We start from the raw sequence: 26,930 nt of genomic DNA on the forward strand, positions 1-26,930 counted from the left end.
TGAGCGTTCCCGTCAAGCCAAAGTCGATTCTTCATCCCTCCCGAACAAACCATACGACGAACGGATTCTCCCTCTGTAAATAAACACATCAATCAATTCAAACTCTTTTCTAGAAAAGCCGCGAACATGCGTTTCTTTGCCCTCGCCAGCCTCGTCGCCGTTGCTGCCGCACTCCCTGCGGCTCTCGCTCCCGCCGAGCAGAGCACCGACCTGACTAGCCGCAGCGAGTCTTTCACCGCTCCGGCCATCGTACTCGAACGCGCTGCCGGCGGCAACCCCGTCGACCTTACCTACTCCTGGCCGGCCGATACCATTTCCTGGATCGGCCTTGACGTCCAGTTCCAGGCCACCAACCTCGGCAATGGCAAGTACAGCTTCGAATTCTGGAACAGCGGCCCCGCCAATGGCGGCTCCTGGAACTTCCGTGTCTCCAACGCTGGCAATACCCTGGGACAGAAGGATGTCGCCCCCGCCTCCCACGCGACCATCGAGGTCCAGCAGACGGGTTCCAACTTCAACATCTACATTCAGAGCGTTTAAGAAGTGACTTGGGTTGAAGAGGGAGCTGGAGGTTGGAGACAGGAGGCTCGAGGATGACTCAACAGGGAATAGGCTGCGGGCGATGATGGAATCTTGGGTTGTCGCTCTGGATCTTCATAGAAACAACTGGACGCTTTACTGATAACTCACCGAGGTGTCGCAGTCAGCTTAATCGACATTTGTCCTTTGGAAGCTTCAAAGTTGTCGTATGTGAGGTTAATATGTCTTATGTGATACGTAGAACCACGAACTGGGGAATCTTCCAAATCCCAGAGAACCTAAACCTATATTCATCCATCGTTACAACCATACGCACCAGCATGCCAAACTCATCCAATTTCTCGCTCGAGAAGGCCTCAGACTCTTCAACATCACGTGCATGCGCCGACTCCGACGCAAGTGTATGCCGCGTTTGTTATAGATCATGTATGACCAAGGATCGCTTGTGTAATTCATCCTCCATCTTCCTGTACCGCGCGGCCTACTCGATACTCGTGACCGGCTCCATAAGTATCTCTCAGCCGGGAGCGCTACTCGGCCGTAGCCTCCTTCACCCTTTGCTTTATTGTAGCCGCCGCACCTGGGGTTTCCCGCGTTGAAGTCCACGTCAGCAAGAAGCTCGAAGCCGAAGATGCGGCATGTCGTTCTTTTGTGAAACGGTGTTTAGCGAGGGGTTCTTGGGAATGTTCTGAGTTGAGCCCGTCTTACAGCCTGATACTCTCTCGACAGAACCATTCGCGTCGGTCCAGAGCAGCGCAGTTGATTAGGTAAGACGCGAAGTCACTAAAACAAATATAGAGCTGTCTTGCTACTGGCTATTGCGGCGTTGGTCAGTTCTTTCAAGCATTTTCGAGTACCAGATACAACCTCATTTCTTCCGATAAGGGATGACAGCAGCAGATAAATGTATGTATCATTCTCGGGGATTGACCCCAAATCGCCCGCCTAGAGCAAGACCTACGCGGTCAAGGCCTAGAGAGTCGCTAAGAGTCCTTCACGACTAAATTTCACGTAATGTCCGTCACTCACTTTTCGCTACCCCCTACATTTCGCCATCCCAACAATGCCTTGCCGCTATAATAACCACCAATGTTGAACTTTCACAATTCTATTAATTTTACTTTAAAAAGTTTTGTTTTTAACAATAATATTCTTTAGATTAAGACATCTCAGACTAAAAGTCTAATTCGAAGCCAGGGGCTCGATTCTCCCTCGACGCATTTACTTTTGCTGGATTCGTCTCGCTGGAGTTTTGTGACATGTGCGCACAAGTCACATTTGCCTCCTCCGAATCGACTTTACTAGAGAGCAGGGACAACGGCCAACGCGTCATCGCTAAATCACGCCCCGTAGCTAATCTTGAACACCCAACCAAACTGATCTTCCTCAACAAGAGCCTCGTCAACTTGGATCTTCAACTCAGTCTCGGCTCCCGAGCCCTCAACCTCCCACTTAAGGTCCTCGGCTCCTCCGATGCTCAGCAGACTGATGATGTCTCCTTCAACAACGGGTACCGGTGCCTTGATACTGGTCCAACCGTCGACGACGGTCGGCTTCTCCAAGAAGACCGTGTAGAAAGCCTCATTCGTCTGCGTGAATCTGACATCCGGTCCCCCGACAATCTCGCTCTGCACGAACCAGTACGTCGTGTTGAAGATGGCCTCATCGTGGGCCTTGATCCACTTACCCGCCTCACGCAAATTGTCCATCTCAGCTTGGACAATGGTGCCGTCTGCCCTGGGACCAATGTCCAGCAGGAAGTTGCCGTTCTTGGAGACCATGTCGACGAGGGAGTACACAATCTTGGTGGCGCTCATGTACTCCTCGGGCTTCGTCGCGCGATTGTAGCCATAGCTGTACGGGTCCATGCCCTGGTTGCTCTCCCACTTGTGCCGCTGCGCCGACGCAAAGGTCTGGTACTCGGGCGTGTCAAAGTCGGCCGCCTCCGGGATGCCGCAGCGAGAGTTGATGGCGACCTGCCGACCCTCGGCGCGGGCCTTGTTCCACCACGTCGCTGCGAAGTCTCGCGTGCCGTTGGCGGCACCGCAATCACACCACATTATATCCGTGTTGTACACGTAGGCAAGGGCCTCCATCTGCGGGACCATGAGGTCGGCGATATAGTCGTTGATGGGCACATGGCCGGTGTATGGTTCGATCTCGCCAGTGTACGGGTTAGTCGCCGGGACGCCGGGCCAAGAGACGGTTGATGGAGTGGCGAACTGGTCGAAACCGTAGATGCCAAAGTCCTTGTTGAACCACTCAGGCATTGAGTAGTACGTGCCTCTCTTCATGAGCGGATAGAAAGTCTTCGCGGCATCAAACAGTTCCTTCAAGAGATCGCGCTTGGGGCCGTAATGGATCGCAGAACGGTTCGATGTCTCTCCTGCATCGAAGAGAGCGAACCCGTCGTGGTGTTTGGTCGTGAGGACAAAGTATTTGGCGCCAGCATCCGCAAAGAGGTCAACCCACTCTTTGGCATCAAACTTTGAGGCATTGAATTCAGGGAAGGTGTCGTCGTAAGCCCAGTCTGGGCCGTACGTGTCGAGACGGTATTGATAGAAGTCTGACCGATCGGCTTGCGGGTGATGCGTCGAGTACCACCAGAACCACTCAGCGTAGCTCTCGTAGGGTGAAGAGTTGCCCCAGCCAGTGACGGAGTATGGGCCCCAATGAATGAAGATGCCGAATTTAGCATTATCAAACCATTCCGGGCTCTCGTGCTTCGAGAGGCTGTCGCTATCCGTAGTCCATTCGGTCAAGCCGATTTCAACATCAGCAAAATTAGTTGTCTTCCGGTTACTACATGTACCGTCGTCAATATGAACAACGACGTTGACGGGGCCGTGCGATGCACCATTGACACCGACGACGACCACCTTCTGGTCTCCTGGGCACAATCGCTTCAAGTGCCCCGGGCTCGCAGTACTGAACCCGTCTCCGGAAATCGTGATCTTGAGGCCGTCGCCAGAGACGCACTTCGACCCGGCATTATTGACAGTGACCTCCACGACCTGCGTCCCGTTCCCGATCCACTTCTGCGTCGGTCTCACCGACTGGATCGCCACATCCGGGGCTTGCTGCCACAATGTGATGGCGAAGATGTGAAGCCTGCCCTCCGTCGCGTTACTCTTGTCCGGCAGAGTGATGGAGCTGAGCCTCTTGCCAGGCTGCAGCGCAGTCGTCCGTTCAAAAATGTGCGAGGAGTTGAAGTTAGAGCCGTTTGCTGTGTACCGGCTTTGGAAGAAGATCTCTCCGCGGTTGATGGTCAGGAAGCTGAACCAGTTGAGCGTGCGCAGCTCGAACTCGGACGTGGTGTTGTCGGCGTAGTTGAAGGACACGTTCCCGCTGACGGTTGCGCCCTCGAGATCTCCCGCGACGAGGAATGAAGCCGAGAAGTAGGAGCCGTTTTGAGGGACCGAGATCTTTTGACCGGTGCTAATGAGGTTGTCGAGTTTGCCGGGCCCGGTATAGCCGGGGAAGCTGTACTGGATGCCCGTGTCGGTCGAGACAAAGTCTGGACCAACAGTCGGCTCGGGGAAAGATTGGTTGAGCGCATCGAAGGAAGCCTCTCCCGGCCGACTTCCGAATCCTTTGTTGTTGAAGAGGGACGTCAGGTCGAGGGACACGGATTTCTGTCAAACATTCAGCGACCTGCGTCAGTTGCGCATCCACGGGGAGCTATGAAGCTACTCACACCTGAGGAAGTCGAATTGCTCACCGCTCCGAGCGCAATGCCGCTCAAAGACAGCGCCGACAAAGCTTTGAAGCCGCCGAATCCCTTCATCTTGACAAGCGCAACTTCGTTCAGGTCAATTGGTCTGCCTAGGCTGGGTCGCAGCATCACAGCGCATTCCGCAGCCGAGGAAGCTCATCCATTCTTAACAGCTGCCTTCAGTTCGGTAGCGGGGAACTCTGGCGATCCATCCCCCCCCCCACAGTCGGACGATTCCCCCTCAGTCCAGTTCATCCAGCAGGTCGTTGATGTTCGACGCCGAATGGAACGGTTACATTCCCCAAAATGAATGCCCACTATTCATGTCACCATCAACATTTTGGGAGAGGTTAGCAAGTTGGGGTAGTGAGGGGCGCCGCTGATAAGGATAACAAACATTGGAGAATGGAGATAGCACCACTTCCCCGGACGTCATCGAGACAGGGGTTTCCACGTCGAGCTTCATAATCAATGGGTCTTTCTCCAACAGCCGCTATCGCGGTTGATTAGCCATGATGCCGATGCCGGCACCCGCTCGTTCTGTCTTGCCGGATCCCAAAAAACTAGACCACAATCATACATTTACTATCGACGTCTCCAAATCTATGGAATTGTTTGTGACTGGGAAGGTTCATGACTATCTATCTGCTTATCGTCCAACTTCAGCAACTTGCGTTTGTCCTAACCAAACATGAATCGACATTGAGGAATAAATCCAGTGTTGAACCTACATATAAGGTAGTATTCTTCTAGGAGATGATCTTTCCCAATCCTCGTATAGAATCATCATATCTGCTTCTCTGAAGATAAATTGCAGTGAAATCGCGTGGTCACTTTTACGCCAGTGCACGCCAAGAGATGGTGGCTGCTTAGTAACTTCAGACTAGCAAGGGTCAAAGTCGTTGGAGGCCGTGGCGCTCCGCCCGGACATATCCCACCCCTTCATGAATATGTCATTTCCTTTGAAGTTAAATCTTGGTGCTCACAGACAATCATGGCCTTGAGAGCAAGGTTCTGGTTTGCTGGATTTGACACTAGGGCAAGATGACATCTCACGGGGCAGGCGAGTTCACGCCCTCACGCTCGAACACTCTTACTACTACCACTCCTAATCACAACTTGCCACTATCTGAGATTCATCCTTTGGACGTTCAGCTTATCAATGCTGGAGAAGTCGATGTATACCTTTGGAACCAATCTGCGGATAGCACTCGGCTTTGCATGGCCAAGACAGCAGTTGGCACTTGACAGCCGACGTCCACAGATGCTACGAGTTTCGGTCTCGCACTCTGTTTAGCATTGACCCTATTGGCTGATGTTCGGCCTATCGTGCGCTCTGCGGCAGAAACTGAAAGGAGGGACGAGGCATGGCGGTGGATGGGTATTTGGAAAACACAATTTCCAACATTTGACAGACCGGCCGAGGCTGGGTGTTTGCTCTTTTGCGAATGGCACACGTGGTAATGGCGACGGTCGATTGCCACAGAACCCTTCCCTTGGGTCGGAAATTGGAGCCGGAGATCATGTTTGACAGAAGCCACTTTTTGTTTCTCTTCAGTAGCCGACAACCGACAACTTTAATTGAAGTGCTTCTAAAGCGGGGGTACGCTTAGTGGGCTAAGTTGGGTTCGATTCCTATCGGTGTCAATTGGCGTTTTGGTCGAACGGCATACTTTCACTGAATACCAATAAATCTCAGCAATATAACTTAACTTCCCTGGCTTGGCAAGAACATCATTTGTCGTTTATTGGAACATTCGAGCTTGAACCTTTTCCCGGTTTTTGATAGTGTAGAAACTAGAAAATGTTTCGCCAACAATGTTTCTTCTATTGAGTGTTTGGAACCCCCTCAAAGCCGTCTGAGCTTGCCCTGCAGTCGCCCGACCGAGGGTACTATGATGAAAAGAATACACATCGAATATTATTCGCCATGCTACCTAGAAGCCCACCCTAGAAAGAAAGAAAAAGGCCTAGAAATGCTGTCCTAGACGGCGTCTCACCGGGAACGCCCGCCGTCTCATGATCTCAGACCTCTTCTGCTCTACCGGCTTCTGTTGCGCAGCATAGTTGGTCATCATCTCCCATGTGGCCATGACACCACCGTTCTTCTTCGCCTCGGCCATGGCCATGAGGTCAGCCATTTTCATCTCGAAACCTGTTCCCATAGGGAAAGGCGCAGCAGCCGGAGGCATCGCCGGTTCTTGTCTGCGGGCCGGGCGGCCGGGCGAGGCCGGCTTGGGAGCACTTGCCGGTGCGATTCCGGGCTGTGCTTGTCCAGGCAGGCCTCCGGTGATGCCACCACCTCCTTGTTGGGGAGCAGGCGCAACCAGGCCTCCACCCTGCTGAGGCCGGGGCTGGCCGGGCTGAGCGCCGGGCTGAGCGCCGGGCTGAGGACCTTGCTGTGGTGCGGGCTGGGGTTGGGTGCCGACGGGGGTGCCGGCAACCATCATGGTAAGAATAAACTCGCCGTCAATTTGGTTCACGGGAACGGCGATACGAGCATTCTCTCTGTCGAGTAGGACCTGGGCGTTGATCGGGCTGAAGGTTTGAGCAAGGAGAAGCTGGGTTGCCGCCGGGATCGCGGGACCGACGGGGTTCGGCTGCTGGCCATTTTGAGGCTGGTTCTGCGAGTTTCCACCGTTGTTGTTACCGTTGTTACCGTTATTTCCATTGTTGCCATTGTTTCCGTTGTTTGGCTGTCCAACGGCGGGAGCGGCGCCGGCTGCAGCTCCAGCACCATTGCCAGCAGTGTTGCCGTTACCATTGCCGTTGCCGTTGGCAGTGCCATTGTTGGCTTCCTGACGCTTGAAACGAGGAGCCTGCAGACCACCAGTCGCACCGCCAGGATTCTGGAGAACCGGGCGCTGAGCAATACCGAGCGTGATGGAGGACTGGGGCGCGGCTCCCGCACGCATGGCCATCGACATGAGTCGATCGACATTGACTATTGTTTCATATTCCGGTCAGTGCCGCGCTCGACATGGAGACAAAAGCTTATTTCAGAAGAGAGACTTACGCGGCATCTGCACGACGGCAGTCATGCTGTTGAGGCTGGGAACGACGCCGGCCAAGTTGCTGGTGACGAGATACCGGTAGTTGTCTATCATCATGTTAGCGTCGTGCCATCTAGACAAGCGTAGGTCCCAAGGTGATGAGGCCACTTACTAATGGACATGATGCCGTTGGTGACCATGTCAGTGCTGATACCGTTGACGACATCCGTGCGGATGCTCATCGGTTGGCTAGCCCTGATGGACATGCGGAAACCGTCGTTGAATTCGGCCTCTTGGATGCCAGATCCAGCAATGTTGACAGCTTGGCCAAAGGGAGTCAAAGAGACACCGAGCTCGCTTGTTTGGCGGCCAACCGTGACGTACTCTCCATCAATCTGGTTCAGCTTGACCATGCGGACGGTAGCGTCGGTAATGTTGACACTCTTGGCCCCCTCCATGATAATCCACGCCTGACGGTCCCTCGACAGCATCGCCACGAAGGCGTTGTCGGCTGTGACGCCTGCCTGCGACAGCATGTTCTGGTCGATGGGCAACTCGATCTGGGCGCCCACTAGGTCGGTGGCTCCATTGGTCTGAATAGTAAAGGAGTTGCGCGAGAGTTGAACAAAAGGCTGTCCCGTTGAACCGACGACATGGCTTGCTGGGAGGGGGTTGGGGTTCTGGTTGACGATGATTTGGCGTTGCGTCTGCGAGAATGTCTCAATCTTGGAGTTGTCGGGGAACACTAGGCTGTTCAGTTGCATCTAGGATGCCATGTTAGTACATGATGGTGAAGCAAGAGGGCCTTGACCATCTTCCTCTGGTGAGGAGATGCCACGATGGAAGACCCCAAGACTGGTATGCCAAGGAAGCAAAGACTTACATCCCCATTCAGGTTGATGACCTGATTGAATTGAGCAGATTGACTCTGAGCAGCGACCAAGCTAGCAAACAGAAAAGAAAGATTTGAAAACTTCATGAGCGTCATTATGATTAACGAGGGTCAACCACCGGGGTTGTTAAGCGCACAAAAAGGAAAAAGGAAGATGGCAAGGGAAGGAGAGACACCGTTACTAAACCCACGGGTCCTAGGGGGAAGATGTTTGTATAGCAGCACGACCAACTCGAGGGATCACCAGCATTCAGACGAGGGTCAAGTAAGCTTAATCTCCTCGGGAGAAAAATGCGGCTGGGTCTTGGATATATGGCAAGGTAGAGACCGTGGGCAATAATGGCCTGCCATGCCACATGGCGGACGGCCGGCATGGAATTTGATCTGGTGGTCGGACGCCTAGAAGCAGCGCCCAGCCGAAGAGGAGCCCCATCCTCCAATCGCATGAGTTGTCTGGCGTCGGCTGTGCAAGAGAGATCGCTACAGACGCCGCTCTCATCCTCTTCCGGCCGCACAAATTGTTGATGCCGATGCGCCCTCGGGGGAAAGTAGGTGTAAGGGGGCATCGGGCTTAATGATCGGACCAGCACGCTTCCGACCATGATGGCCTGTCTAGGTGCCTGGCCTGATTTTCAGACTGTACCAGTTTTCTTTGGAGGAGAGACATTAGGTGGACACAAATCCGCGCCGAGGAAGGGGAATGGGGCATGCTTCGTCCGGTCACGGGTGGGAGGAGAGAGGGGCAAAGAGACATAAGGCAGGGCTCGTCGGTTTCGGTTGGTGTGAGACGAGTTTCGTCGTTTCGAGCCCGGCCGTGTTGGGTTTCATCAGATGAGGCCAGGCGGACAGAGAGGCAAACAACACAGAGAGGCAAATAAGACAGAGAGGCGAGTTACTATGCAGGATTTTTGCTTACCTCACCCGTCATGTGCTGTGTAAGTGCTCCCAGTCTCCCATCCTCTCAGTCTCTTTCAAGAAACAAGGTGGCATTACCAGCGGGGGTGAAGATCATAATAACGACGGATCCCTGGGTCCCGCCTCTCCCGTTTGGATCTTCTTTGCCAAGTCCAAGTGGGGATGATTTTCGTTTCGTCGCGGCTGAAGTGCAACTTGGGAAAATGCTTGTCCTCGCGCGGCTCTACAACTGTAATTTCTGGCCTTTTTTTGCCGCTTACTACGACCCAGCCTCATCTCTGGCTCTGTCCTCCTCTCCCACATCCCGTCCCCTTCCCAACCTTCCTGACCACTTGACCTACCTTTCAGTCTGCCCACACACAAAATATGCCGTTCGGCCAAAACACCAGTTGACGCCGATAGGAATCGAACCCAACTTAACCAACTAAGCGTACCCCCGCTTCACACGCACACCTCCTGTTACTCCAAAGCCCATGCGATCTGCTCTGTCGCTTCTGGAAGACTACCTGTAGTCATCAGAATCATGTTCATAGCATGGGACTATTTTGGCGGTTGGCCTCCTCGTGCAAGTTTGACTGGGCGCATGATGCAGCAGTTACACACACTAGCGGGCCGTCTGTACTCTTCGACATGGTCACATCAGAGGCGATCATATTTTCGACGGACGGTTCACCTGAGTGATGGTTCTGGAATAGACGACCTCTGTTCTTGGATTTCCACAGAAAAACTATCCACCGCCTCAGAATGATACGCAAGGGTTCCAATAATGACCCGAGTCGCCATCAAATGTGCTCCTTTGGGCCCCAGGGAGGGATATTGCCGGTTGACGCCATAACCATCTGGACTCTACGAGACAGATGACAGAAGATTTGTTCTCCTGTCTCTCTCTCTGTCACGAGTGACGCAAGAGCCAGATGGTGTTGACTCGGTTGCTCTAACCTGATTTCTCGCCCAATAAGCCGAGAATTGTCTTCCCACTCGACTGGACAGCACGCACCACCTCCACCAAGGCGGACTAAATTCCTGACTTGGCGTTTGTATGCAGGCACAAGCAAAATTACCACGAAGTCCCCTGCTGCGTCGAGCAGAGTCTCAAGACGATGTATCCCTGCTCACTCGCCAAGTACCAGACTTCATTCAAACCCCAGGTCGCCCCAGGTCGCCCCAGCTCACCCCAACTTCCTCAAACCTCTTTGACCCATTTCGTCTGCTCGATATCGTCCGTTTCCATATCTTCCCATTGGCCCTCTTTCTTTTCTTAGAACTTTCGTTAGCTAATGAATGTTCGTTGCTTTTACAGCCTTCCCTGCCATTCACGTCTTGGCGTTGCAACACATTGTTCCTGGCCGCGACATCTGGAGTGCTCAACTTCGAACGCAACCATCACGACTCCCCAAGCGCTGATGCGCCTGATCTCTCTTCTACCCCCCCACCCTTAACATATTCCTGACCAATATTTTTTTTCGTCCAAGAAGCACTCATTTTGCTTTCTCTTCAGCCACCTACCTACCTCTTGCGGACACTTGATATAAGCCTTTCCACCGTCCTGTTCATCTGCACACTTTTCCGAGCCGGTGAACTGTTTCCGATCTCAGTCGTGTTTTTTTTATTCCTCTATCTCACCTAATCAACCTTCCTTTTTCGTCATCGAATGGTCGGACGCCTTTGGAAGGCCCGCCACCACTCGATCACTCTCCTTTTAGGGTCATCCCGCCTAATCATACACACTCAACGACCTCTTTTTTTCGCATCGCCGTCTCTTTTCTATTTCCGTTTGTGTAGTTCCTCTTTCGTTCCATTCGAGTTAGTCTTTTAGTTTTTTCGACATCCACACAACACCGCGATAATGCTGTTCTTCTTCGTTCAAGTCTTTGTCTTCTCCTACCTGACTGCTCTCGGTCTTGCCTTGCCAGCTGCTAGCCCAGCGCAAGGCAACTCGCTGGGCAGTCACCGATTCCTCACACGAGCTGTCAGACGTCTGGATACTCGGGCTCCTCAGCAGGATCAAGAAACCGGTGCCAGCCAAGGCGCAAACAATACCGCCAACGCTGGCGGCGCCGGGCGGAATAATGGCGTCAGCGACGCCCAGGTTATGAATGCTGTTATGTCATGGATGCAGGATACCGCAAAGGTCACCAAGTTCCTCAACACCGCCACGTCGTTTACCGGTGCCGAGTTCACCAAGCAAGCCACCATTGCGCTCAACGCCGAGATCGACGAGCTCAACCACAAGAAGGTTCTCGACGCCGCTTTCAAGGGAACCGACATGGTCACGCAAGCCAACAACGTGCTCGACACGCAGGGTAATTTTCAGCAGGTCGTCGATACCCTGCAGGGCATGGTCACCAACGGTCCCGACACGGCGCAAAAGGACGTCGACTCCATCAACCAGAACCGTTGTGTCAATGTGCTTCCCAACATTGACATGTACTTTGCTGCTGCCGGCGCTGCCAACATTCTGTCAGTTCGTCCCACGGGATGTTTGGAGGTTGAGGGTGCCAATGTCACTCCCGCCGTTCCCCCGCCCGCAAATGGCGGCGGTAACGCTCCTCAAGCTCCTCAGCCCACCGCTCCGCCGAAAGCGAGCAACGGAAACGGGAATGGAAATGCCAACGGCAACGGTCAAAACAATAACCAGAACCAGGGCAACAACGGCCAGAACCAAAACCAAGGGAATGGCAACCAGAATAGCGGCAACGACAACCAGAACAATGGCAACGGCAACCAGAATCAGAACCAAGGGAATGGCAATCAGAACCAAGGGAACGGCAACGGCAACCAGAACCAGAGCCAAGGCAACAATGGCGGCCGGAATGGTGGCCAGGATATCGCAAAGGGCGTTGGCAGCAATGGCAATGGAAACCAAAACCAAGGCAACGATGGAAATGGTAACGGCAACACGAACACCAACCAGAACCAGAACCAGGGCAACAACAACGGCCGGCCCCAGAATCAGAATCAGGGCAATGGCAACGGCAACCGCAATGGTAATGGCAACGCCAACACCAACACGAACAACAATCAGCAGGGCAACAACCAGGGCAATGGACAGGCTCCGAACAGCAACCAGAACAATGCTAGCAATGGTCTCCAGCTTGCTACTCTTGGTTCTTCCAACGCCAATGCGAACAAAGGCAACAACAACAACAACCAAGGCCAGAGGCAGCCTCAGCAACAATCACAGCAGGCCCAAAGCCCAGGCGGTTCGCCCCTACGGCCGGCACAGTTGGGTTCACAAAAGCCCGCGGGCAATTAAACGCCGTCATCTTGCCACCAGGGGTCGCCTACATCCCCCTTCTCCAAAGGCGGCCGCGCGCAAAGTTGGAGACCCAATGCGATAAGCGCCCAATTCTCGCGGCGGACTTGATCGAGGAAGAGACACTAGTACGAATTCCGCCTCCTGCGACCAAAGTCTGATGTTATGGCGGAAACCTTGAGGCGACACGTGTGGTGGACCCTACAGGGCTAGGTGTGTGTAAGTGGTTGTGTCCTCTTGTCTGCTTCTTCTCTCTGTGTTAGTCTTGTGTTTATTACGGGGGGTCTACATTTTGCGGGTGTGTGGGAGCAGAGAAAAGGGTTGGACCCTTGGTGCTTGGTGCTTTTTTCTGCTTTGGGGTGCTTTTTGGTATTAGTTTGCAGGCTTGCTTAAAACGTTGGTCAAAAAATCTGTTCTCTGTAACATATCATCCCGTCCTCCTTACAAAACACTAGAGCATGGAATTCTTCTTCATTGTTGTACAAACCCTGTCATTGTAGTTTGGAGCGATTCGTATCCTTGTAAAATAATTTGATAATCTTACAGGCTCTGTGCTCGAAACTGATCTAAAGGCACCCGCATCCTTGGAATGTGTAGAACATCGTGAAACGAAACGTCAGGTTGTGCCCCTTGGGATCCAGGGGTCCTCCATGTAGGATGTTGTGCAGTTGGGCCGCTTGGATCGCTCGCGCCGAATCCGCGAGTCTCTATTCGTAGATCATCCCCCACATCGTTCTCCGAGAGTTGCGATTGGTTCCCTCGTCCAGACGAGGTTCGCCTTCCACAGTGTCGGTACGACGGTATGGGAACCAAGTTCTTTCCAAGCATCAACAATACGCGACGTTCGACTGAGCCTCAGAGGGCTGAAGCCTAGCGTCTGTGCTGCGCGACATCACAAAGAGAGGATGTCCCAAGGGACTCAGGTTGAGACCAGGTAGAATCTAATTACGAAAGCAAATGCTCGGACTGCTCTTGCCTCGCTTTCACTTGCGTGACTGATCCGAGCTTTGGCTTTTATCTCCTGACAGTCGTTCGAGCCCGTTTATCCTCAATGTAACAACCTAGTGCCACGATGCCATGATCGCAGCAGGCAGCAGACGCTCTATCAAACATCGATCACCGAGAGGCTAGTTCGGTAAAGTCGGATCCATCCCATCGAACTCCAACCTTGGACATTCCTGAATCCTCCGCTGCCAATCGCTAACGTCGATTCTTCCCCTGTAGAGACAACGGAAGGGTGTAAAGCGATTCGCCATCTCGCGCGCCTGAGACAGGGAGCAAGCGAGCGCGTGGCGCTGTTTTGACAGTTGACGACGATTATCATCGTCAGTTGATGAGACGGATCGACGATTCTTCTTCAGGGCTCCATTGAGCGAATGCCAGTCTTTCTTGGCGCGTCTCTCATTGTGTGAAGCCATCATCTTATCTGAATGCTCTCGGTCAGGCGAGACGTCGGAGTCACGAATCCGCCATGTCATCTTATCGAATATGATGTTACATTCATAGAGTCGCGAGCCCCTCGGCTCCCGGATAAAGCCCCCAAATGGCGATCGCATCCTTTTTCGTTTCGATCATCGTCCAGGATTCATGAAGCCCATCTTGGAGATTCTACGGTGCCTATGAGCTTAAGAGATGGAGCTCAAAGCGGGTCCCGTGATTATGGTGGTCTAACAAATCTCCCTTTCAACATGGTACATGTAGTCTAATCCCTCGGGTCAGCATTGACCTGTGCTTGCTAGAACATCGGCATGCAGTCTCTACAAGGCTTGCAACTCATGATGGCTTGGAGAAGTCTGCAACCCTATACGCTGAATTCGAATTTCGGGATCTCAGAGAGCCGCATACCCTTCCGCCCGCCGAGGACATCATGATATCTAGGAGATGAGGCATCATACCCCGAGACTCGGTTGCCACAATGCCCCCTAGGGGAATGTGTTTTGTCTAATATGTGGGTTTCATCCTAATAGCACGCATACTAATATTTGGTTTCTGTAATATCTTTGCTCAAGCAAGATAGGTTATGTTTTAATTTACGAATTCATTCACCGACCTATGGTTTGATCCATGCACTTATGAACTTGATTACGAGGAACTCGGACTTCAGCAATCTTCAAGCAATCAAACGATGGATTTCGGAGACAAGTAGTCATCTTAGTTTTATAACTCTCATCATCTTCTCGTCTCAGCTAAAGAACTACCAATAGAATCAAGCGCATCTGTGGAGGATCGCTATCAGCAATTAGTGTTTGAGCTGCATCTGTACATTATCTCTCGAAAGGGCGTTTGAACTGAACGTTTTACTTCCATGTCATTGGTTCACAAGAATTCAGGTGGCGTTGGTTTAATAAAACTTTGCTTAAATCTCGAGATAGTGAGAAAGGCGAACTCTTTTCGGCACCAGTAAAGAGTGCAATGTGTTGTGAATAGAACCGTTTTACCGCGACAAAACTTCCGCAACCCGACCTGAGCTTTTCGTAATCGTAAAGAGCTGAATACATCAGTCAATCTCGGCAATGGGCTTCCCTTTATGTTTTGATTTCATTTGAGATATATCGCAACCTTTAACAGCCCAAAGTCTGTTTGGAAACCTTATACTAGCTTAGAACAGAACGTTCCATACGATTAATCAGGCTTGTCTGCGATACCTGCATTTTCTTAATGAGAAAACAACCCCTGTTTGACTACCCGCAACGTCTAAGTGCTACTATCAGCGACAAGTTGAACAACTCTTGTTGCCATTGGCACGCCCTTCCTGTTACTCATTCAGATTGAAAATCGCCGGTAATTGTGCATACTCCCGCTGTAGACAATTACTAGTTTGACTTTTAGTAATCAATTGAACCTTCTCATACCAAAACCCCGTTGCTGATCGTATGGTGTTCGCCGAAGAACTTCTGTGAGCATAGTGCCACTGGGATCAAAAGTTCGAGATACAAGATCAGTATTGCGATAACTTCAACCCAAAATCAGACTGTACTTCACTTCCAATTGAGGCTTAGCTTGATAAGCCGGCAATTGGTTGTGCAGGGATGCCGAGAGTTGCACCAAACAGGAAATTTCATGACTCTGAAACACGCCTTCAACTCTCAGCTGCTGCCTCGTCTCACCAAAGGTTGGCCTTGACACCTGTCACTCGACCGAGACTGAGTTTCCAAAAGCCCCTGGAGACCACCGAGGCGAAGTCGCGTCGTCCAAATTTACGAGGATCTGAAAATGGCAGATACTAGCAGTTCCTACTGTTTCACCAGACATTCGAACAGTCCCGCGCCGGTTGCGTCAACGGTACCTGAGCTGCTGCCAGACACGAGGCGGGGTAGCACGTGGTGCCACATGAGTAACATCGTCCTTATTCGGAAAAAATGAGCTAACTTTCTTTGGCAAGTAGGCGTTGCCGGCCCAGCTCGACTTTTTGGGTTTCACTTACAATCGTAGAGACTGGGCGAAGCACCTAGTAGCGCGCCGGGCCTGCCGAACGCGCCAGAAACATAGGACGAGTGGAAGTCACAAAGTGGTTGATCAACAACACCTAGATCAGCCTGCGCAAAGCCTCGGCAGACTGCCACCGTCGCCAGGTTGAGATATTCACGAAACTCCCATCGAGAGATGTATGTTCCATCGTGTCCGCCAGATTATTATTCTGGGGTTTCAAAACTTGGCAATGAGAACCATTATGTGGAACAATTACACCATTCCGCTGGGCTGCTGTTCGAAATTTGTCAAACATGTGCTGGTAGCCCTCGGTCTGTCGCATAGAGCTTTCCTTGAGGGCTATGCAAATGAGAGCGAAGCAACAGAGGCTCAGCATCACGCCAGTCTGGCCCGGTCGCAGTATGGCAAAGTTCTGAAGTCAGCGGAGAACGAAAACCTCTCTACTACGTCCACACAGACATCCCTCGTCCCCTGCCTCATCGTCGTTTGTTTTGAGGCACTAGAGGGGCGCTACGACAAAGCCACACAGCACTTGCGGGGTTGCTGTGGGATGCTCGGGTGACTTCGAGAAGCAGCGGGGAGCCTTAATTCGAACGAGGCTGAAGGTATATCCCCTTCCCAACTGTGCCTCGCAGAGACAACAAGCAAGTACTTTGATCAAGTCTCTGATATCGCCGTCATGTTCTCTTGCATTGGGATTGATACAGCCTATTTGCTTGAGACCGAGGTTATCCCCGATCTAGACTTCTTCCTACGACCTCCAAATGTACCAGAGACAATCGAACATGAGCCTTTCCAAACCTTGAATGAGGCCCGACTCGGGCTCCATCGTGTTGAAAAGCTCCTTGGCTCTACCATGGGCTTCAACCTTCGCCAGAGTTCACCACTTTCGTGGAACTCTGTTCTGACTCTGTCCGGCGACATTTCCCCGTTCGAAGACGAGACGTACGAGGCTTGGACAAAAGCACGGCGTCGTTTGGATAAGCGGAGCGCCAGGCTTGATCTGAGCGTCAAGATATGGCAGTCTGATCTCTCGTCTTCAACAGAGGCTTTGAAAGAGGCGCAGATATTGGCATTTATCCAAAAATGACTGGAAGATGATCATCAAGCAATTCAAAAACTCCGCTGTCGAAACAGCAGATTCAGCTGTCTAGAGAAATATGCCTGACACGGTTGAATCCTTTTGTCCCTTTGGGAAAGTAAAATCAAATCAGCTGCCGCACTTTGCCATTGCTGCATACGACCCCGCCATAGTTTGTCGTTGCTATATTTGCACAAGAGCCTGAATTGCAATCGAGGGCTATTTCATTGGTTTACCTTATGAAGAGGAGAGAAGGGATGTGGGATAGCCGCGAAATGTTGATAGAGCATTTCCCGTATTCACAATACCATTGAGGCACTGTACCTCAGTACCTTGGAACGGAGTGCTTACAAACAGGGTGTCTCGATCCCATGGCCATGGATCTCTCAAAAAGCTTCTGTAAGTCATTAAGTCCGGATTCTGTTGCGCTTTCCTTGATTCGACGACCTCGGTGCCAGGACAAGTGGAGGGTAACACATCACGTTACAGTATCTTGGGCTGCAAAGTTGCAAAGTTCAGTGATAAAGGATCCGAACGTTGCGAACAGAATTGCAACTAACGAGCTAGCGCAAACCATATTGAAAGAGCCCCGAACATCGGAGTAAGGTGACGGAAGATCATGATATGGTCGTCTATCGCAACCCTTGCTTATCTCTACATCCCCACAACGACCACCGCGATACTACCTTGCCAACCGCCCCTGAACTTGCGAATGTTGGAGCAACTGGTACCTGCAGACTACAGTTCGACTTGCCAATTGATGGATCAAGGCTGAGGAAGAAACAGGGGGGCCATGCGGTTGACAATGGCCCAGAGATAACCAAAGTAAACAAATATTGTGCAGTGCAATGCCTGCGGCTGTAGCCCGCACATGATGCCATCAATTCAACATGGTACGGAAGCCCGGCCAATCCCTAATGATTCCCGACCGTTTCTTTCATTATTTCGGCACTAGGAGTGCCGAAGTCTTCCCCGTTCTACGGGCCGGCTAAAGTTGTTCGATTGGAGATTTGGAGAGATGTAACGTCGCTGTTCACACATACCCACGTCGGAACCCTCACCCCGCGCGTTCCCCTCACGGCCGTCCATGATAGCTTCCTGATCAGGGTCATGATGACGCTAATCACTCAGCGACGATGGCACGCCAGCCAGACCATGGATAGCCCATCTGGCGGTGATCCACTTGATTGCATCGAAAGCAACAATCCAGTCGCGTACATTGGGGGGCCGAAGGCTGGCTCCCCCGCTCATATAAGTCCAATGGCTTCTAATTATGAGCCCAACAAGAGAAATGCTACTCGTAACGCATCTGTGAGAGCGTTCCAGTAGGATGATGCTCGTCAAACCTACTCCGGCTCTTGCGGCCTTGATCGCGGCGCTCACGCCGGTCAACGGTCAGGCCGTCCTCTTTAATAACCCCCCAGGTGTAGATATTTGGTGCGGAAAATCCTATCGCGCAACGTAGGTCACCTCGCCCCGATTCGATCGACTTCAGCTGGACAAGAGCTCACAATTGAAACATAGAAACTCTTCCTTTGACCCAGGTGGATGGTTCCCAGAGCCGGCTATCTCCAGTGTACCGCTCCTGCGACTGAAGGTGCAGCCACGACTGAGCTTCTATCTCGAGACCGACGCGACAGCCAACCTGCTCATCGACGCTGCTGTATCGAACCAGGTTGGCTCCCCGCTACCTGTCGGCTATGGATCAAACTACACCAACTCGACATCCAAGCCGCTGACAATCGAGATTCTAATCGGGAACGATGTCCTCGCAACCGAAGAAGTTGCGCTTGGATCTCGCAACAACGAGGTGCCTCTCCCGCTAGCCTCGCTCACCCCGCGCATGGAGGCATACAACATCACTATTCGCACAAAGTTGGATTCTTCGCATGTATATGAAGGGTCGACCGATTTTCCTTATCTTCCGTACCCAGAGGACTATGGTAGCGTGTCGCGCATCGACAACCTCTACGGCGGACTTCTCGCGCAACGAGGCAAGGATGCGCCTTGGGACCTCATCTACCCCTACACCTACTACAGTGAGAACTTTCTCTCACAGTCACATCCGTCTCTCTCACTGACTTCAACCAGCACAATGGACCCGATTCTGGGACGAGGGCGTCGACACCCTCAACAAGTTCGCCGGCTTGGGCTACAACTTAATCCACATCGTGCCCACGGGAGACCTCGGCGACATCCCCTTTCCCCGGGCCGAGTTCGAGCCCTACCTCCAGCGCGCCGACGAATTAGGTCTCTACCTGCACTACGACGTCCTCTGGACCTGGACGAACCTCACAAACATGATCGAACAAGTCACCTGGCTGCGCACCCACCCGTCGATCCTGCTGTGGTACCAGAGCGACGAAGCTGACGGCAAAGCGAACCCCGCCAACTCCACCGGCATCGCATACGAGCAGATCAAGGCCATCGACCCGTACCACCCGGTCTCCCTCGCCCTCAACTGCTATGACTTCCACTACGCTGAATACGGCGCCGGCGCCGACATCCTCATGAGCGACGTCTACCCTGTCGGCATCAACGCGACCTTTTCAACGGTCTACGGCACGGACTGCAACAAAACGCGCGGGTGCTGCGGCTGTGACGATTGCGAGGGCAAATTTGAGGACATTTCGGTGCGGCTGGACGAGTTCCACCGCCGAGACGAGATCTTGGGCTGGCAAAAGACGCAGTGGTTCGCGCCGCAGGCCTTTGGCAAGGAGACCTTTTGGGCGAGGTACCCGACCGCCGATGAGGAGGTCGTCATGACGGTGCTGGCGGTCAATCGCGGCTCAAAGGGCATCGTGATGTGGAATTACCCCGCCACGGCGGAGCTGGAGGCCCTCACGAGCAAGTTGGCCGGCGTCTTTACGAATAAGGCTGCGGTAGGATTCTTACTTGGGACAGAGAGGACGCAGGATCTTGCTGTGGAGGGCGCGAAGCGGGTTGATGCGGCGGTGTGGGTGGACGAGGAGAAGAAGCAGGCGCTGATTAGTGTGGTCAACCTGAACTACGAAGAGATTCAAGGCGAGATCAGAGTTGCGCTGCCGCACGGTATTGAGGTTGGCAAGGTTGTCGAGGTGCTTTGGGGCGATGTTGCTTGGCAGATGGGAGAGGAAGGCTTGGTTGCCACGGAAGGGTTGCTTGGCCTGCAGACCTCGCTCTTTATTGCCGAACTATCTTGAAGTAATAAAGTACGATATTCACCTCCAGAACCATGTTCTCAAGAAATGCGAGGTCCTGATCTATGCTCTGATGTGACGATATTTGCTTTTACGGCAATCAGGCCTGCACAAGACAGCCAGTCCCTTGATCTAATGTTCCATCACGCCGAGTTTATTGAGCTGTGCTAATAGCCAAAGACTAAATCCAGGTTGACATTAACTTGTCGTTGCTGCCACGGTTGACGTGACCAGTGCCGGTGCGCGCGCATGGTTCTTTGCCTAAATTTAGCCACGTCGAGCCTATCAATACGTCTCCCCTGGCCATCGCCTCTTATGAGAGCGCGCCTATGGATAAATTGTGTAATGATAACACTGCCGTGATTTCGCGGGGGATTACTATACGGCTTAGATTACCAAACGGACGTGGTGATAATCCATCATTGCGTTCGACGTGTACGTAACTAGGCACACGCTTATTGACTCCCGCCTACGCTGTAACCAAGACTGCCGTTCCGCGTATTTCGGAGACGCGCCTGGAACCGACTTTTCTAAAGGCATACGAATATTCAAGCCTTGGAATTAGCACTGAACATCACGGGAGGCGTGGTTTACCTTCAAACTATGTCTTCGTCAAGCCCGAAATACCGGCGTCCGTGCAGCCTCGTCCGTACTCGGTGAGATCTTCCTGTGGCTCCCGTGGGATGAGTCTCTCGACGGGACATTAGAAACCATCAGATTGCAGGATAATCTCGGCGAGAGGAGAGCTCTGGGGTTCGCAGATGCTCATAAAAGACCAGTTTCGTCTTGGATTCTTGACTAGCTCAGCTCTTGGTCGTCTATCTCTCACAGGCGTCGACCCGTATTAAGGATCCAGAATGCGCCTCTCATCTACCTTCAACAGCATTCTCTCCGCCGTGAGCGTTGCGCATGCCGCGCCAGAGCCAGTCATCATCACAGAGCTTCCACATCCCCCTATCAGTACGCACAAGGTTGTCGGATGATGTACTCTAGATATCAACCCCACTGTACCGGTTGTATCGGGTGGTCTCCCGCTCTTGACCTTGCGAGTATATATAGCGGGTCACAGCTGATCCTTTTCAAGATCAACAACAGCACGTTTCCAAATGGGGATGCGTGGAGTCGTATCACTTACGGTGTATCTGAGGAAAACCAGGCTGGACGTGTTGCAGCGCTCGACTATCCGCAAAACTTCAACGACGGCAAGCGCTTGCTGGCCGGCCCGCGAATGTTTGAGTGCTCAGCTAAACTTGCCAGCGGAGCTTGTAGCCCAGACCAGGTCCATGTCTACCCCATCAGATGGAAAACAGCCATGAACGTGTCAGGGATCGGCGGGGCCATTCGCGAGTTACGCATTCGTCCCAACAACGAGCACCTGGGCTTCAACTCATTCACCGTCACGTCCGGCAAAGCTAGCCAATTCATTCATTGTCGAGTATCACGACTTTCCTGATGACGGCGCCAACGTGCCGGTGGAAACTGAGCAAGTCAATTTGGTCGTCACTTCGGTGAACCCGAGCCCGACGGGGAAGGACATTGACTGGGTATCAGACTTTGTTCAGACGGGGCCAAACGATGGTACCAAGAAGACCAGCCCTGACGGCTTACGGTTGACCACTGATCTCCTGATGACCATCTTCCAGGCCAATGGCATATTGACGACCACGATCAACGGCGAGGAGTGGCTCCAGCCTGCGAATGGGATTGAGACCAGCCGATGGCTCCGAGTATCTTGAGACTTGGAGTGCTCGGCGCAGCAGACGGGATGACAAATCCCTGGTTACTAAGTAGTTTCACAGTTGAACAAGAAACAACTTGGATCATCTGCAAATGTGGCAGTAACAGCAGGATTCCCAGCAAGACGCTCCAAACTTTGGCAATGCAGTTGCGAAGCACATGTGTGTTGTACAAGCGGTTTCCTGCGCCAGGCACAAAGTGCAACTAGAATTTACTGAGAGATGTCATCGGAGCTCGGGTGGGCTCTGCGCACGAACATCAAGGCTTTGTCCCTACTTACTCAGCTTCGAGTCTTGGACAGCTGCCAGACCAGAATCCCGGGTTGAGATGAAACGTCTTCAGACCGAAGGCGCCTTGAGTTAGACGGGCGCATGCCACGGGGTATGTTTGAAGATGGGCAGCAGCAGCAGGGGACATTCAGGTTTGTACATTTACGGTGTCGAACGACGGATACGACGGATAGATCGGGTCTTTTCGTGACGGGTGAGGTGGAAGGAATGGATGGAATGCATCTAAAGCGCTTATCTTATCTGTCGCCGATGCTGAGGTAAGAATGCGCTCCGTTTGCCACATGACTCCTCACGTGAGTCGAGCTCCCCCGGTGCCCCTCGATGCGTCGAGGGAAGGAAACAACCATCTTATTCAGGAACAAATTATGGAAGGCAAGCGGCGCCCAAGGAGTCGCGCACCTCGCGCTGGAACGGTAGCTACACAATTTATTGTCGACGAAACTCACACACGAGAATACTCATGTTGCTTCGGAATAAACAAATTGCTACCATGAGCTCAATATCAATTGGACGATAATTCCCCACCTTCATCGTCGCTCGAGTCCAGCCTGTGTCCCAAGGGAAACTGGCCGACCATCCTTCGTGCCCTCCGGTCTGACCTTGTCGCATATATCTGTTCACCAAGTTCGTTTTTGTTTTTGGTTTGCGCGGGCGACAATGGCAAAGAAGAAGAGCACTCAGACTACGGTGGAAGATATTGGTGACGGCGTGTCCAGTGAGAGCGCATCGCAATCCTCTTCCAATGGCTCAAACAAGAACTCAGTCTCCAGGCGGTCGGCGAACGCAACGATCGACACTGCTCCTGCGCTCATAATATGTCGCAACAAGTCCGTCTTCCCTCCTGCGTTCCTCCCTGCTATCCCTTTGCCACAGAGGACATGCATCGCCAACAGGTGTTGCGCTGCCATCAATGGTCTTCCTTTCCTCCCAGAGTACAGTTCGCTGACACACCGCGCGACAGGCATTGGCGCTTCATCTCTTCGTTTCATGGCCCATGGCTCCAAATGCCCATTGAGATCCTCGAAACCATTGCGAATATCAACTACAACACCCCGGCACCTCGTCCGATCGACCCCGCCGTCTTCTTCGATCTCCTCAAGATTCGCCGACTTGTGGACGAAGCTACCAACCTGGCCGTCCGCGCTGCTAGCGACATGGCCACACCGACATTGACAAACGTACATGGCGGACTGAACGGGCACATGTCATCGTTGGGCTTTGGTGTGGGGAATGGCCATGGCACAAAACTGAGCAAGGAGCGGAAATTTCGCATGAGAGAGCAGGCGAGCCAGAAGCTCGCCCGCGCATATCGTCTGGATGAGATCGCTTGTAGTGTTGCTACCATGCAAGGTGCTTCAACTCTCGAGGAGATTGGTGCTCTAGTGTTGCAGCGCAGCAGGGACGACCCCGATGCGAGATACGTCCACTTCTTCCACGAGAAAATACCCTCGCGACAGCTGGCCGAATGTACCAGCCTGGCGCCCTTGGATGATATCATATCGGCGCGCCCGACCGAAGCTGAGGCGCTGCGAACCAGAGCGACTGTCCGGATTTTCAAGGAGGACTACGTGGAGGCTGCTTCGGACCTGAGCCTTGCGCTGCAAGTGCACCGCTATCACCAGCCACTGCACGGGGCATCGGCTTCACGGGAAGTTCAACTAGCAACAGGGTTTAGAAGAAGCCCAGATGTCATCCTCACCGAAGAACAGCAGCCTAGCAGCTTGGAAACACAGCTGTTATTTCAAAGAGGAGGAGCTTACCTGACGATCGCTTGCCAGCATGTGGCGGATGGCCTTTCGGATACTCCTGCGAATGGAGAGACTGGTCGGGCGAGTGGCGCAAACGGACCATCCAAGTCGGATAGTGAAGTTACTGGGCAGAGCCCGGAGCCCACCGCGGCGGATAGCGAGACAGTGCGCAGGCGGTTGGAGAATCGAAAAGTGGTCAAGACATACGCCAAAAAGGCCCTCCGGGATTACATGGCCTACCTGTCAAACTTCCACTACACGCCGGACCAACCTCTCAAAATAGCACGGGATTTTACTGAAAAGGTCAATCTCGCGGCGCAAGGCAGCCGCCACCCACGTGTCCCAGACTCGGGGAGCACACCCCCCTACAAGACGTACGCCTTGTCTGAACTTTTTGCTGCTCTCGCACCTGCGGACATTCCGCCATACCCTTCCCAGGAGTTGGTCCGCTCATCAGGGCCTGTCCAGCCGAGCAACTACGAAGCCATCACCTACCATCCCCTGCTAACGGATGCCCTTCATTCTCTGCTACTCTGCCACTGCTTGGTACAGACTTCCACGAAAGAGCTCCTACGCCACGCACACATGGTCGCCCGACTCGCTCGGCTTGCGGACGGGTACCCGCTGTTCCAAGCCAGCAGGTCTCCGGCGAGGGCAGACTGGATCGAAGTGCTACGCCGTGCGGAAAACTGGATCCAGATGAGTGCTTCCTGGGAACACTTGTGTGCTCCAGCGCCACTCCCGGTTCTCGATGGACCGTTGGGCGCGCAGCAGGACAGTTCTCATTCGTCCCATGACACCGCCGCTCTTGCAGCCGCTGCCATCACGAGAGACGCGAGCACGTTGCCAGACGTCGGCGAGACTGAGGAGCAGCGTAAAGAGAGGGTTCGGCAGCAGGCCATTATGGATGCGCTCGATGACGACAGAGTCGTCGACGAGGCTACGCTCCGCGCCGCCATCACTGCTCGCCAGAAACGGTCCGAGGAAGACCACGAGTACCTCATTGGCTTGAAGAATGGCTCGAACGGGAAGTCTGAACATGCTGAACCCTCCCCCGCGTTACGCCGGTGGAGCGTTGACGATGGCAGGGAGTACCCGATACTCACTGAGCGCGCAGCTGCCATTGCGAAATGGATTCTCGAGGCACCGCCTGTGAGTCTCGGGACTGCGAAGCGCAAGAAGAAGACTGCTTCGAAGAAGGGCAAGGAGGTTATCATGGAAGGGGCTGCTGCCAATGTCTTGGCCGATGTAGTTATCCAGGACACCGGCAGGACGATTGACACTGCTGCTTAGGATCAGGGTTTCTTGCATGATTGGCGGATTGGATCGCATTGGTTGAAGCGAACTAGTATAGATTCAGCGTATCCTATACACACAGCAAATTATTCACAATGACCTCCAATTTCAAAGTTTCGTCGGCTTTAATGGTTCTCCTCCGTAGACTGTCAAATGCCTAAACATTCTGTCACTCCCCCTTCACATCCTCCCTTCCCCTTTGACTGTCCGATCCACTATTCGAAATATCAAGCTAGGAGGTTCATTGAGAAATATAAAGCGACTCAAAGAGCTAAAGTCGTTGTAACACGAAGAAGCACAGTCGCCAGGGGTTTTATGGATAGACGAGAGCCCCCTTTCCGAATCCTCACTGTGTTATAATCGATGCCATCAGCACTCTCGCGTCCTGTCACAGAGAACCTTTGTGGATGAAGAACAAGGGTGCCGCCTTCCGGTACGATCTGAGGCTTTGGGAATAGACGGGTAGATATGGAGGCCAAAGTCTCGAGTGGACGGGTGAAGATATGGTCTTGGCTGATACCACACTGTAGCTTGATGACTACCATCTATGCAAATTCAGGCCCTATAATAAGCTCTCCAAAGCCGTAGGACGCATGTCCGAAGACGGTTTCTTTATACATGGGAAAAACAATTAGGGGGGGTCGAGAGTGACTTCCACAACGGCCGTAGGGCGTATAGAGTTAGTTCGCCCACGAAAGGGAAGACGTCTCCATTCTGGAGGCCATTCTATCACAATCAATCAGGGAGTAATGTGATCTAGTCACTCTGTCCGATCAACATGCCACAAACGGGGTATTGAAGGCATCTGGCATCCTTCGCTCTGGGGCTAGGGGTATGTTATTGGGGTTGACCGTAATCTATCATTTCGAAAGCTTTCGAGACCCGCGTACATGATGAACTCGCTTTCAAAGGGAGCATCTCGTCTTTATTTGGTTTCTTCTGAGAGCAAGCTGGGACAAGAGGGGGTTCCGGTTGATCGTCGGGCCTGCTTCGAGGGGCTTTCGTAGAGGTCTTAGTAATGTCTAGATTTTCGAGGGAACGGTGATCACGAATAGTTGGCTGTTCAAAGGGGACAACATGATTTCTCAAACAGATGGAGAGGAACCAGATAGAGAGGCCGGTCCCAACTACACTGAGAAGGAAAGGCTTGGCCAGTGAAGTTGATTGAGTGAGCGGTGTGCGTCCACCTCTCCAAAGACGGGGGGTCACACGAGCACCCGCAAGACATGGTTGTTCAACTTCCTACAAATGGTCAAATGAAGATGATGGAGCCCTGGGAGAGAACCAACCAGGCCCTCTCGTCATGCGGCCAAGTTGGTGGGCAACCGGTGCCGAAGTCCGAGGACGACGGCCGGGGGTCCGGCGTAGAGCCAGGTAGGATGGTAGGGTGCGTAGACTTGGGGTTAGACCACGGTCCCGTCCCCTCGGTAAGCTAATGGAAATCACACAATACGACGAAAGAAAGACGTCTCAGCTACACTAGAGACGCTCTCGTCTCGGTCCCCCGATCAACTCCCATCTCCGCTTCCGTACGAAACAGTAGCATGCCGCAGACTCGCAATATGCACCAGCTCACGATTCTTGGGGGGAACAAGGAGATGGACTATTGACAAGGCTCGGATTCGACATGGTGAGACTTCACTCACACGATTCTAATGCCCCCCTTCTCGAGCCTATTCGTACCTTTCGTATATATCAGCCCAGCCTAGCCCAGCCTAGAGCTCCCCACCCCCAAGCAGTCCTTCAGGTGATACCCACAGAACCCTGGCGAGAAAAGCCTGCCGCGACAGCGCTTTCGGTGTTGGGCGTGGTCGTGGGCGTGGTCGTGGGCGCTTTCAAATCCGAAGTTCAAAGGGGGG

At 52.9% G+C, this 26,930-nt stretch overlaps 8 protein-coding genes across 8 annotated transcripts; 6 read left to right on the forward strand and 2 right to left on the reverse strand.

Annotated features, from left to right (window-relative positions):
* Positions 1-126: 126 nt before the first annotated feature.
* On the forward strand, positions 127-540 carry CORC01_03931 (uncharacterized protein; the record flags this gene model as incomplete). The annotated part of the gene is made up of 1 exon (XM_022615580.1): positions 127-540. One exon carries the CDS (start codon positions 127-129, stop codon positions 538-540), a length of 414 nt encoding a protein of 137 aa, XP_022477999.1.
* A 1,340-nt stretch (positions 541-1,880) lies between these two features.
* Positions 1,881-4,327, reverse strand: CORC01_03932 (alpha-L-fucosidase; the record flags this gene model as incomplete). Its single annotated transcript, XM_022615581.1, has 2 exons — positions 1,881-4,175; positions 4,238-4,327. The coding sequence occupies 2 exons, from the start codon at positions 4,325-4,327 to the stop codon at positions 1,881-1,883; spliced, it is 2,385 nt and encodes a 794-aa protein (XP_022478000.1).
* Positions 4,328-6,225: 1,898 nt separating this feature from the next.
* Positions 6,226-8,236, reverse strand: CORC01_03933 (uncharacterized protein; the record flags this gene model as incomplete). The annotated part of the gene is made up of 4 exons (XM_022615582.1): positions 6,226-7,199; positions 7,272-7,355; positions 7,421-8,012; positions 8,132-8,236. The coding sequence occupies 4 exons, from the start codon at positions 8,234-8,236 to the stop codon at positions 6,226-6,228; spliced, it is 1,755 nt and encodes a 584-aa protein (XP_022478001.1).
* A 2,665-nt stretch (positions 8,237-10,901) lies between these two features.
* CORC01_03934 (uncharacterized protein) lies at positions 10,902-12,311 on the forward strand (the record flags this gene model as incomplete). Its single annotated transcript, XM_022615583.1, has 1 exon — positions 10,902-12,311. The coding sequence occupies one exon, from the start codon at positions 10,902-10,904 to the stop codon at positions 12,309-12,311; it is 1,410 nt and encodes a 469-aa protein (XP_022478002.1).
* Positions 12,312-16,419: 4,108 nt separating this feature from the next.
* CORC01_03935 (C6 zinc finger protein) lies at positions 16,420-16,830 on the forward strand (the record flags this gene model as incomplete). The annotated part of the gene is made up of 1 exon (XM_022615584.1): positions 16,420-16,830. The coding sequence occupies one exon, from the start codon at positions 16,420-16,422 to the stop codon at positions 16,828-16,830; it is 411 nt and encodes a 136-aa protein (XP_022478003.1).
* A 1,321-nt stretch (positions 16,831-18,151) lies between these two features.
* Positions 18,152-20,003, forward strand: CORC01_03936 (uncharacterized protein; the record flags this gene model as incomplete). Its single annotated transcript, XM_022615585.1, has 3 exons — positions 18,152-18,282; positions 18,346-18,860; positions 18,913-20,003. 3 exons carry the CDS (start codon positions 18,152-18,154, stop codon positions 20,001-20,003), a joined length of 1,737 nt encoding a protein of 578 aa, XP_022478004.1.
* An 854-nt stretch (positions 20,004-20,857) lies between these two features.
* CORC01_03937 (uncharacterized protein) lies at positions 20,858-21,736 on the forward strand (the record flags this gene model as incomplete). The annotated part of the gene is made up of 3 exons (XM_022615586.1): positions 20,858-20,974; positions 21,085-21,396; positions 21,437-21,736. The coding sequence occupies 3 exons, from the start codon at positions 20,858-20,860 to the stop codon at positions 21,734-21,736; spliced, it is 729 nt and encodes a 242-aa protein (XP_022478005.1).
* Positions 21,737-22,684: 948 nt separating this feature from the next.
* On the forward strand, positions 22,685-25,068 carry CORC01_03938 (uncharacterized protein; the record flags this gene model as incomplete). Its single annotated transcript, XM_022615587.1, has 2 exons — positions 22,685-22,920; positions 22,989-25,068. The coding sequence occupies 2 exons, from the start codon at positions 22,685-22,687 to the stop codon at positions 25,066-25,068; spliced, it is 2,316 nt and encodes a 771-aa protein (XP_022478006.1).
* Positions 25,069-26,930: the final 1,862 nt, after the last annotated feature.

This window comes from Colletotrichum orchidophilum (assembly GCF_001831195.1).
Source record: "Colletotrichum orchidophilum strain IMI 309357 chromosome Unknown Scaffold_24.1, whole genome shotgun sequence".
NCBI classification, from domain to species: Eukaryota; Fungi; Ascomycota; class Sordariomycetes; order Glomerellales; family Glomerellaceae; genus Colletotrichum; species Colletotrichum orchidophilum.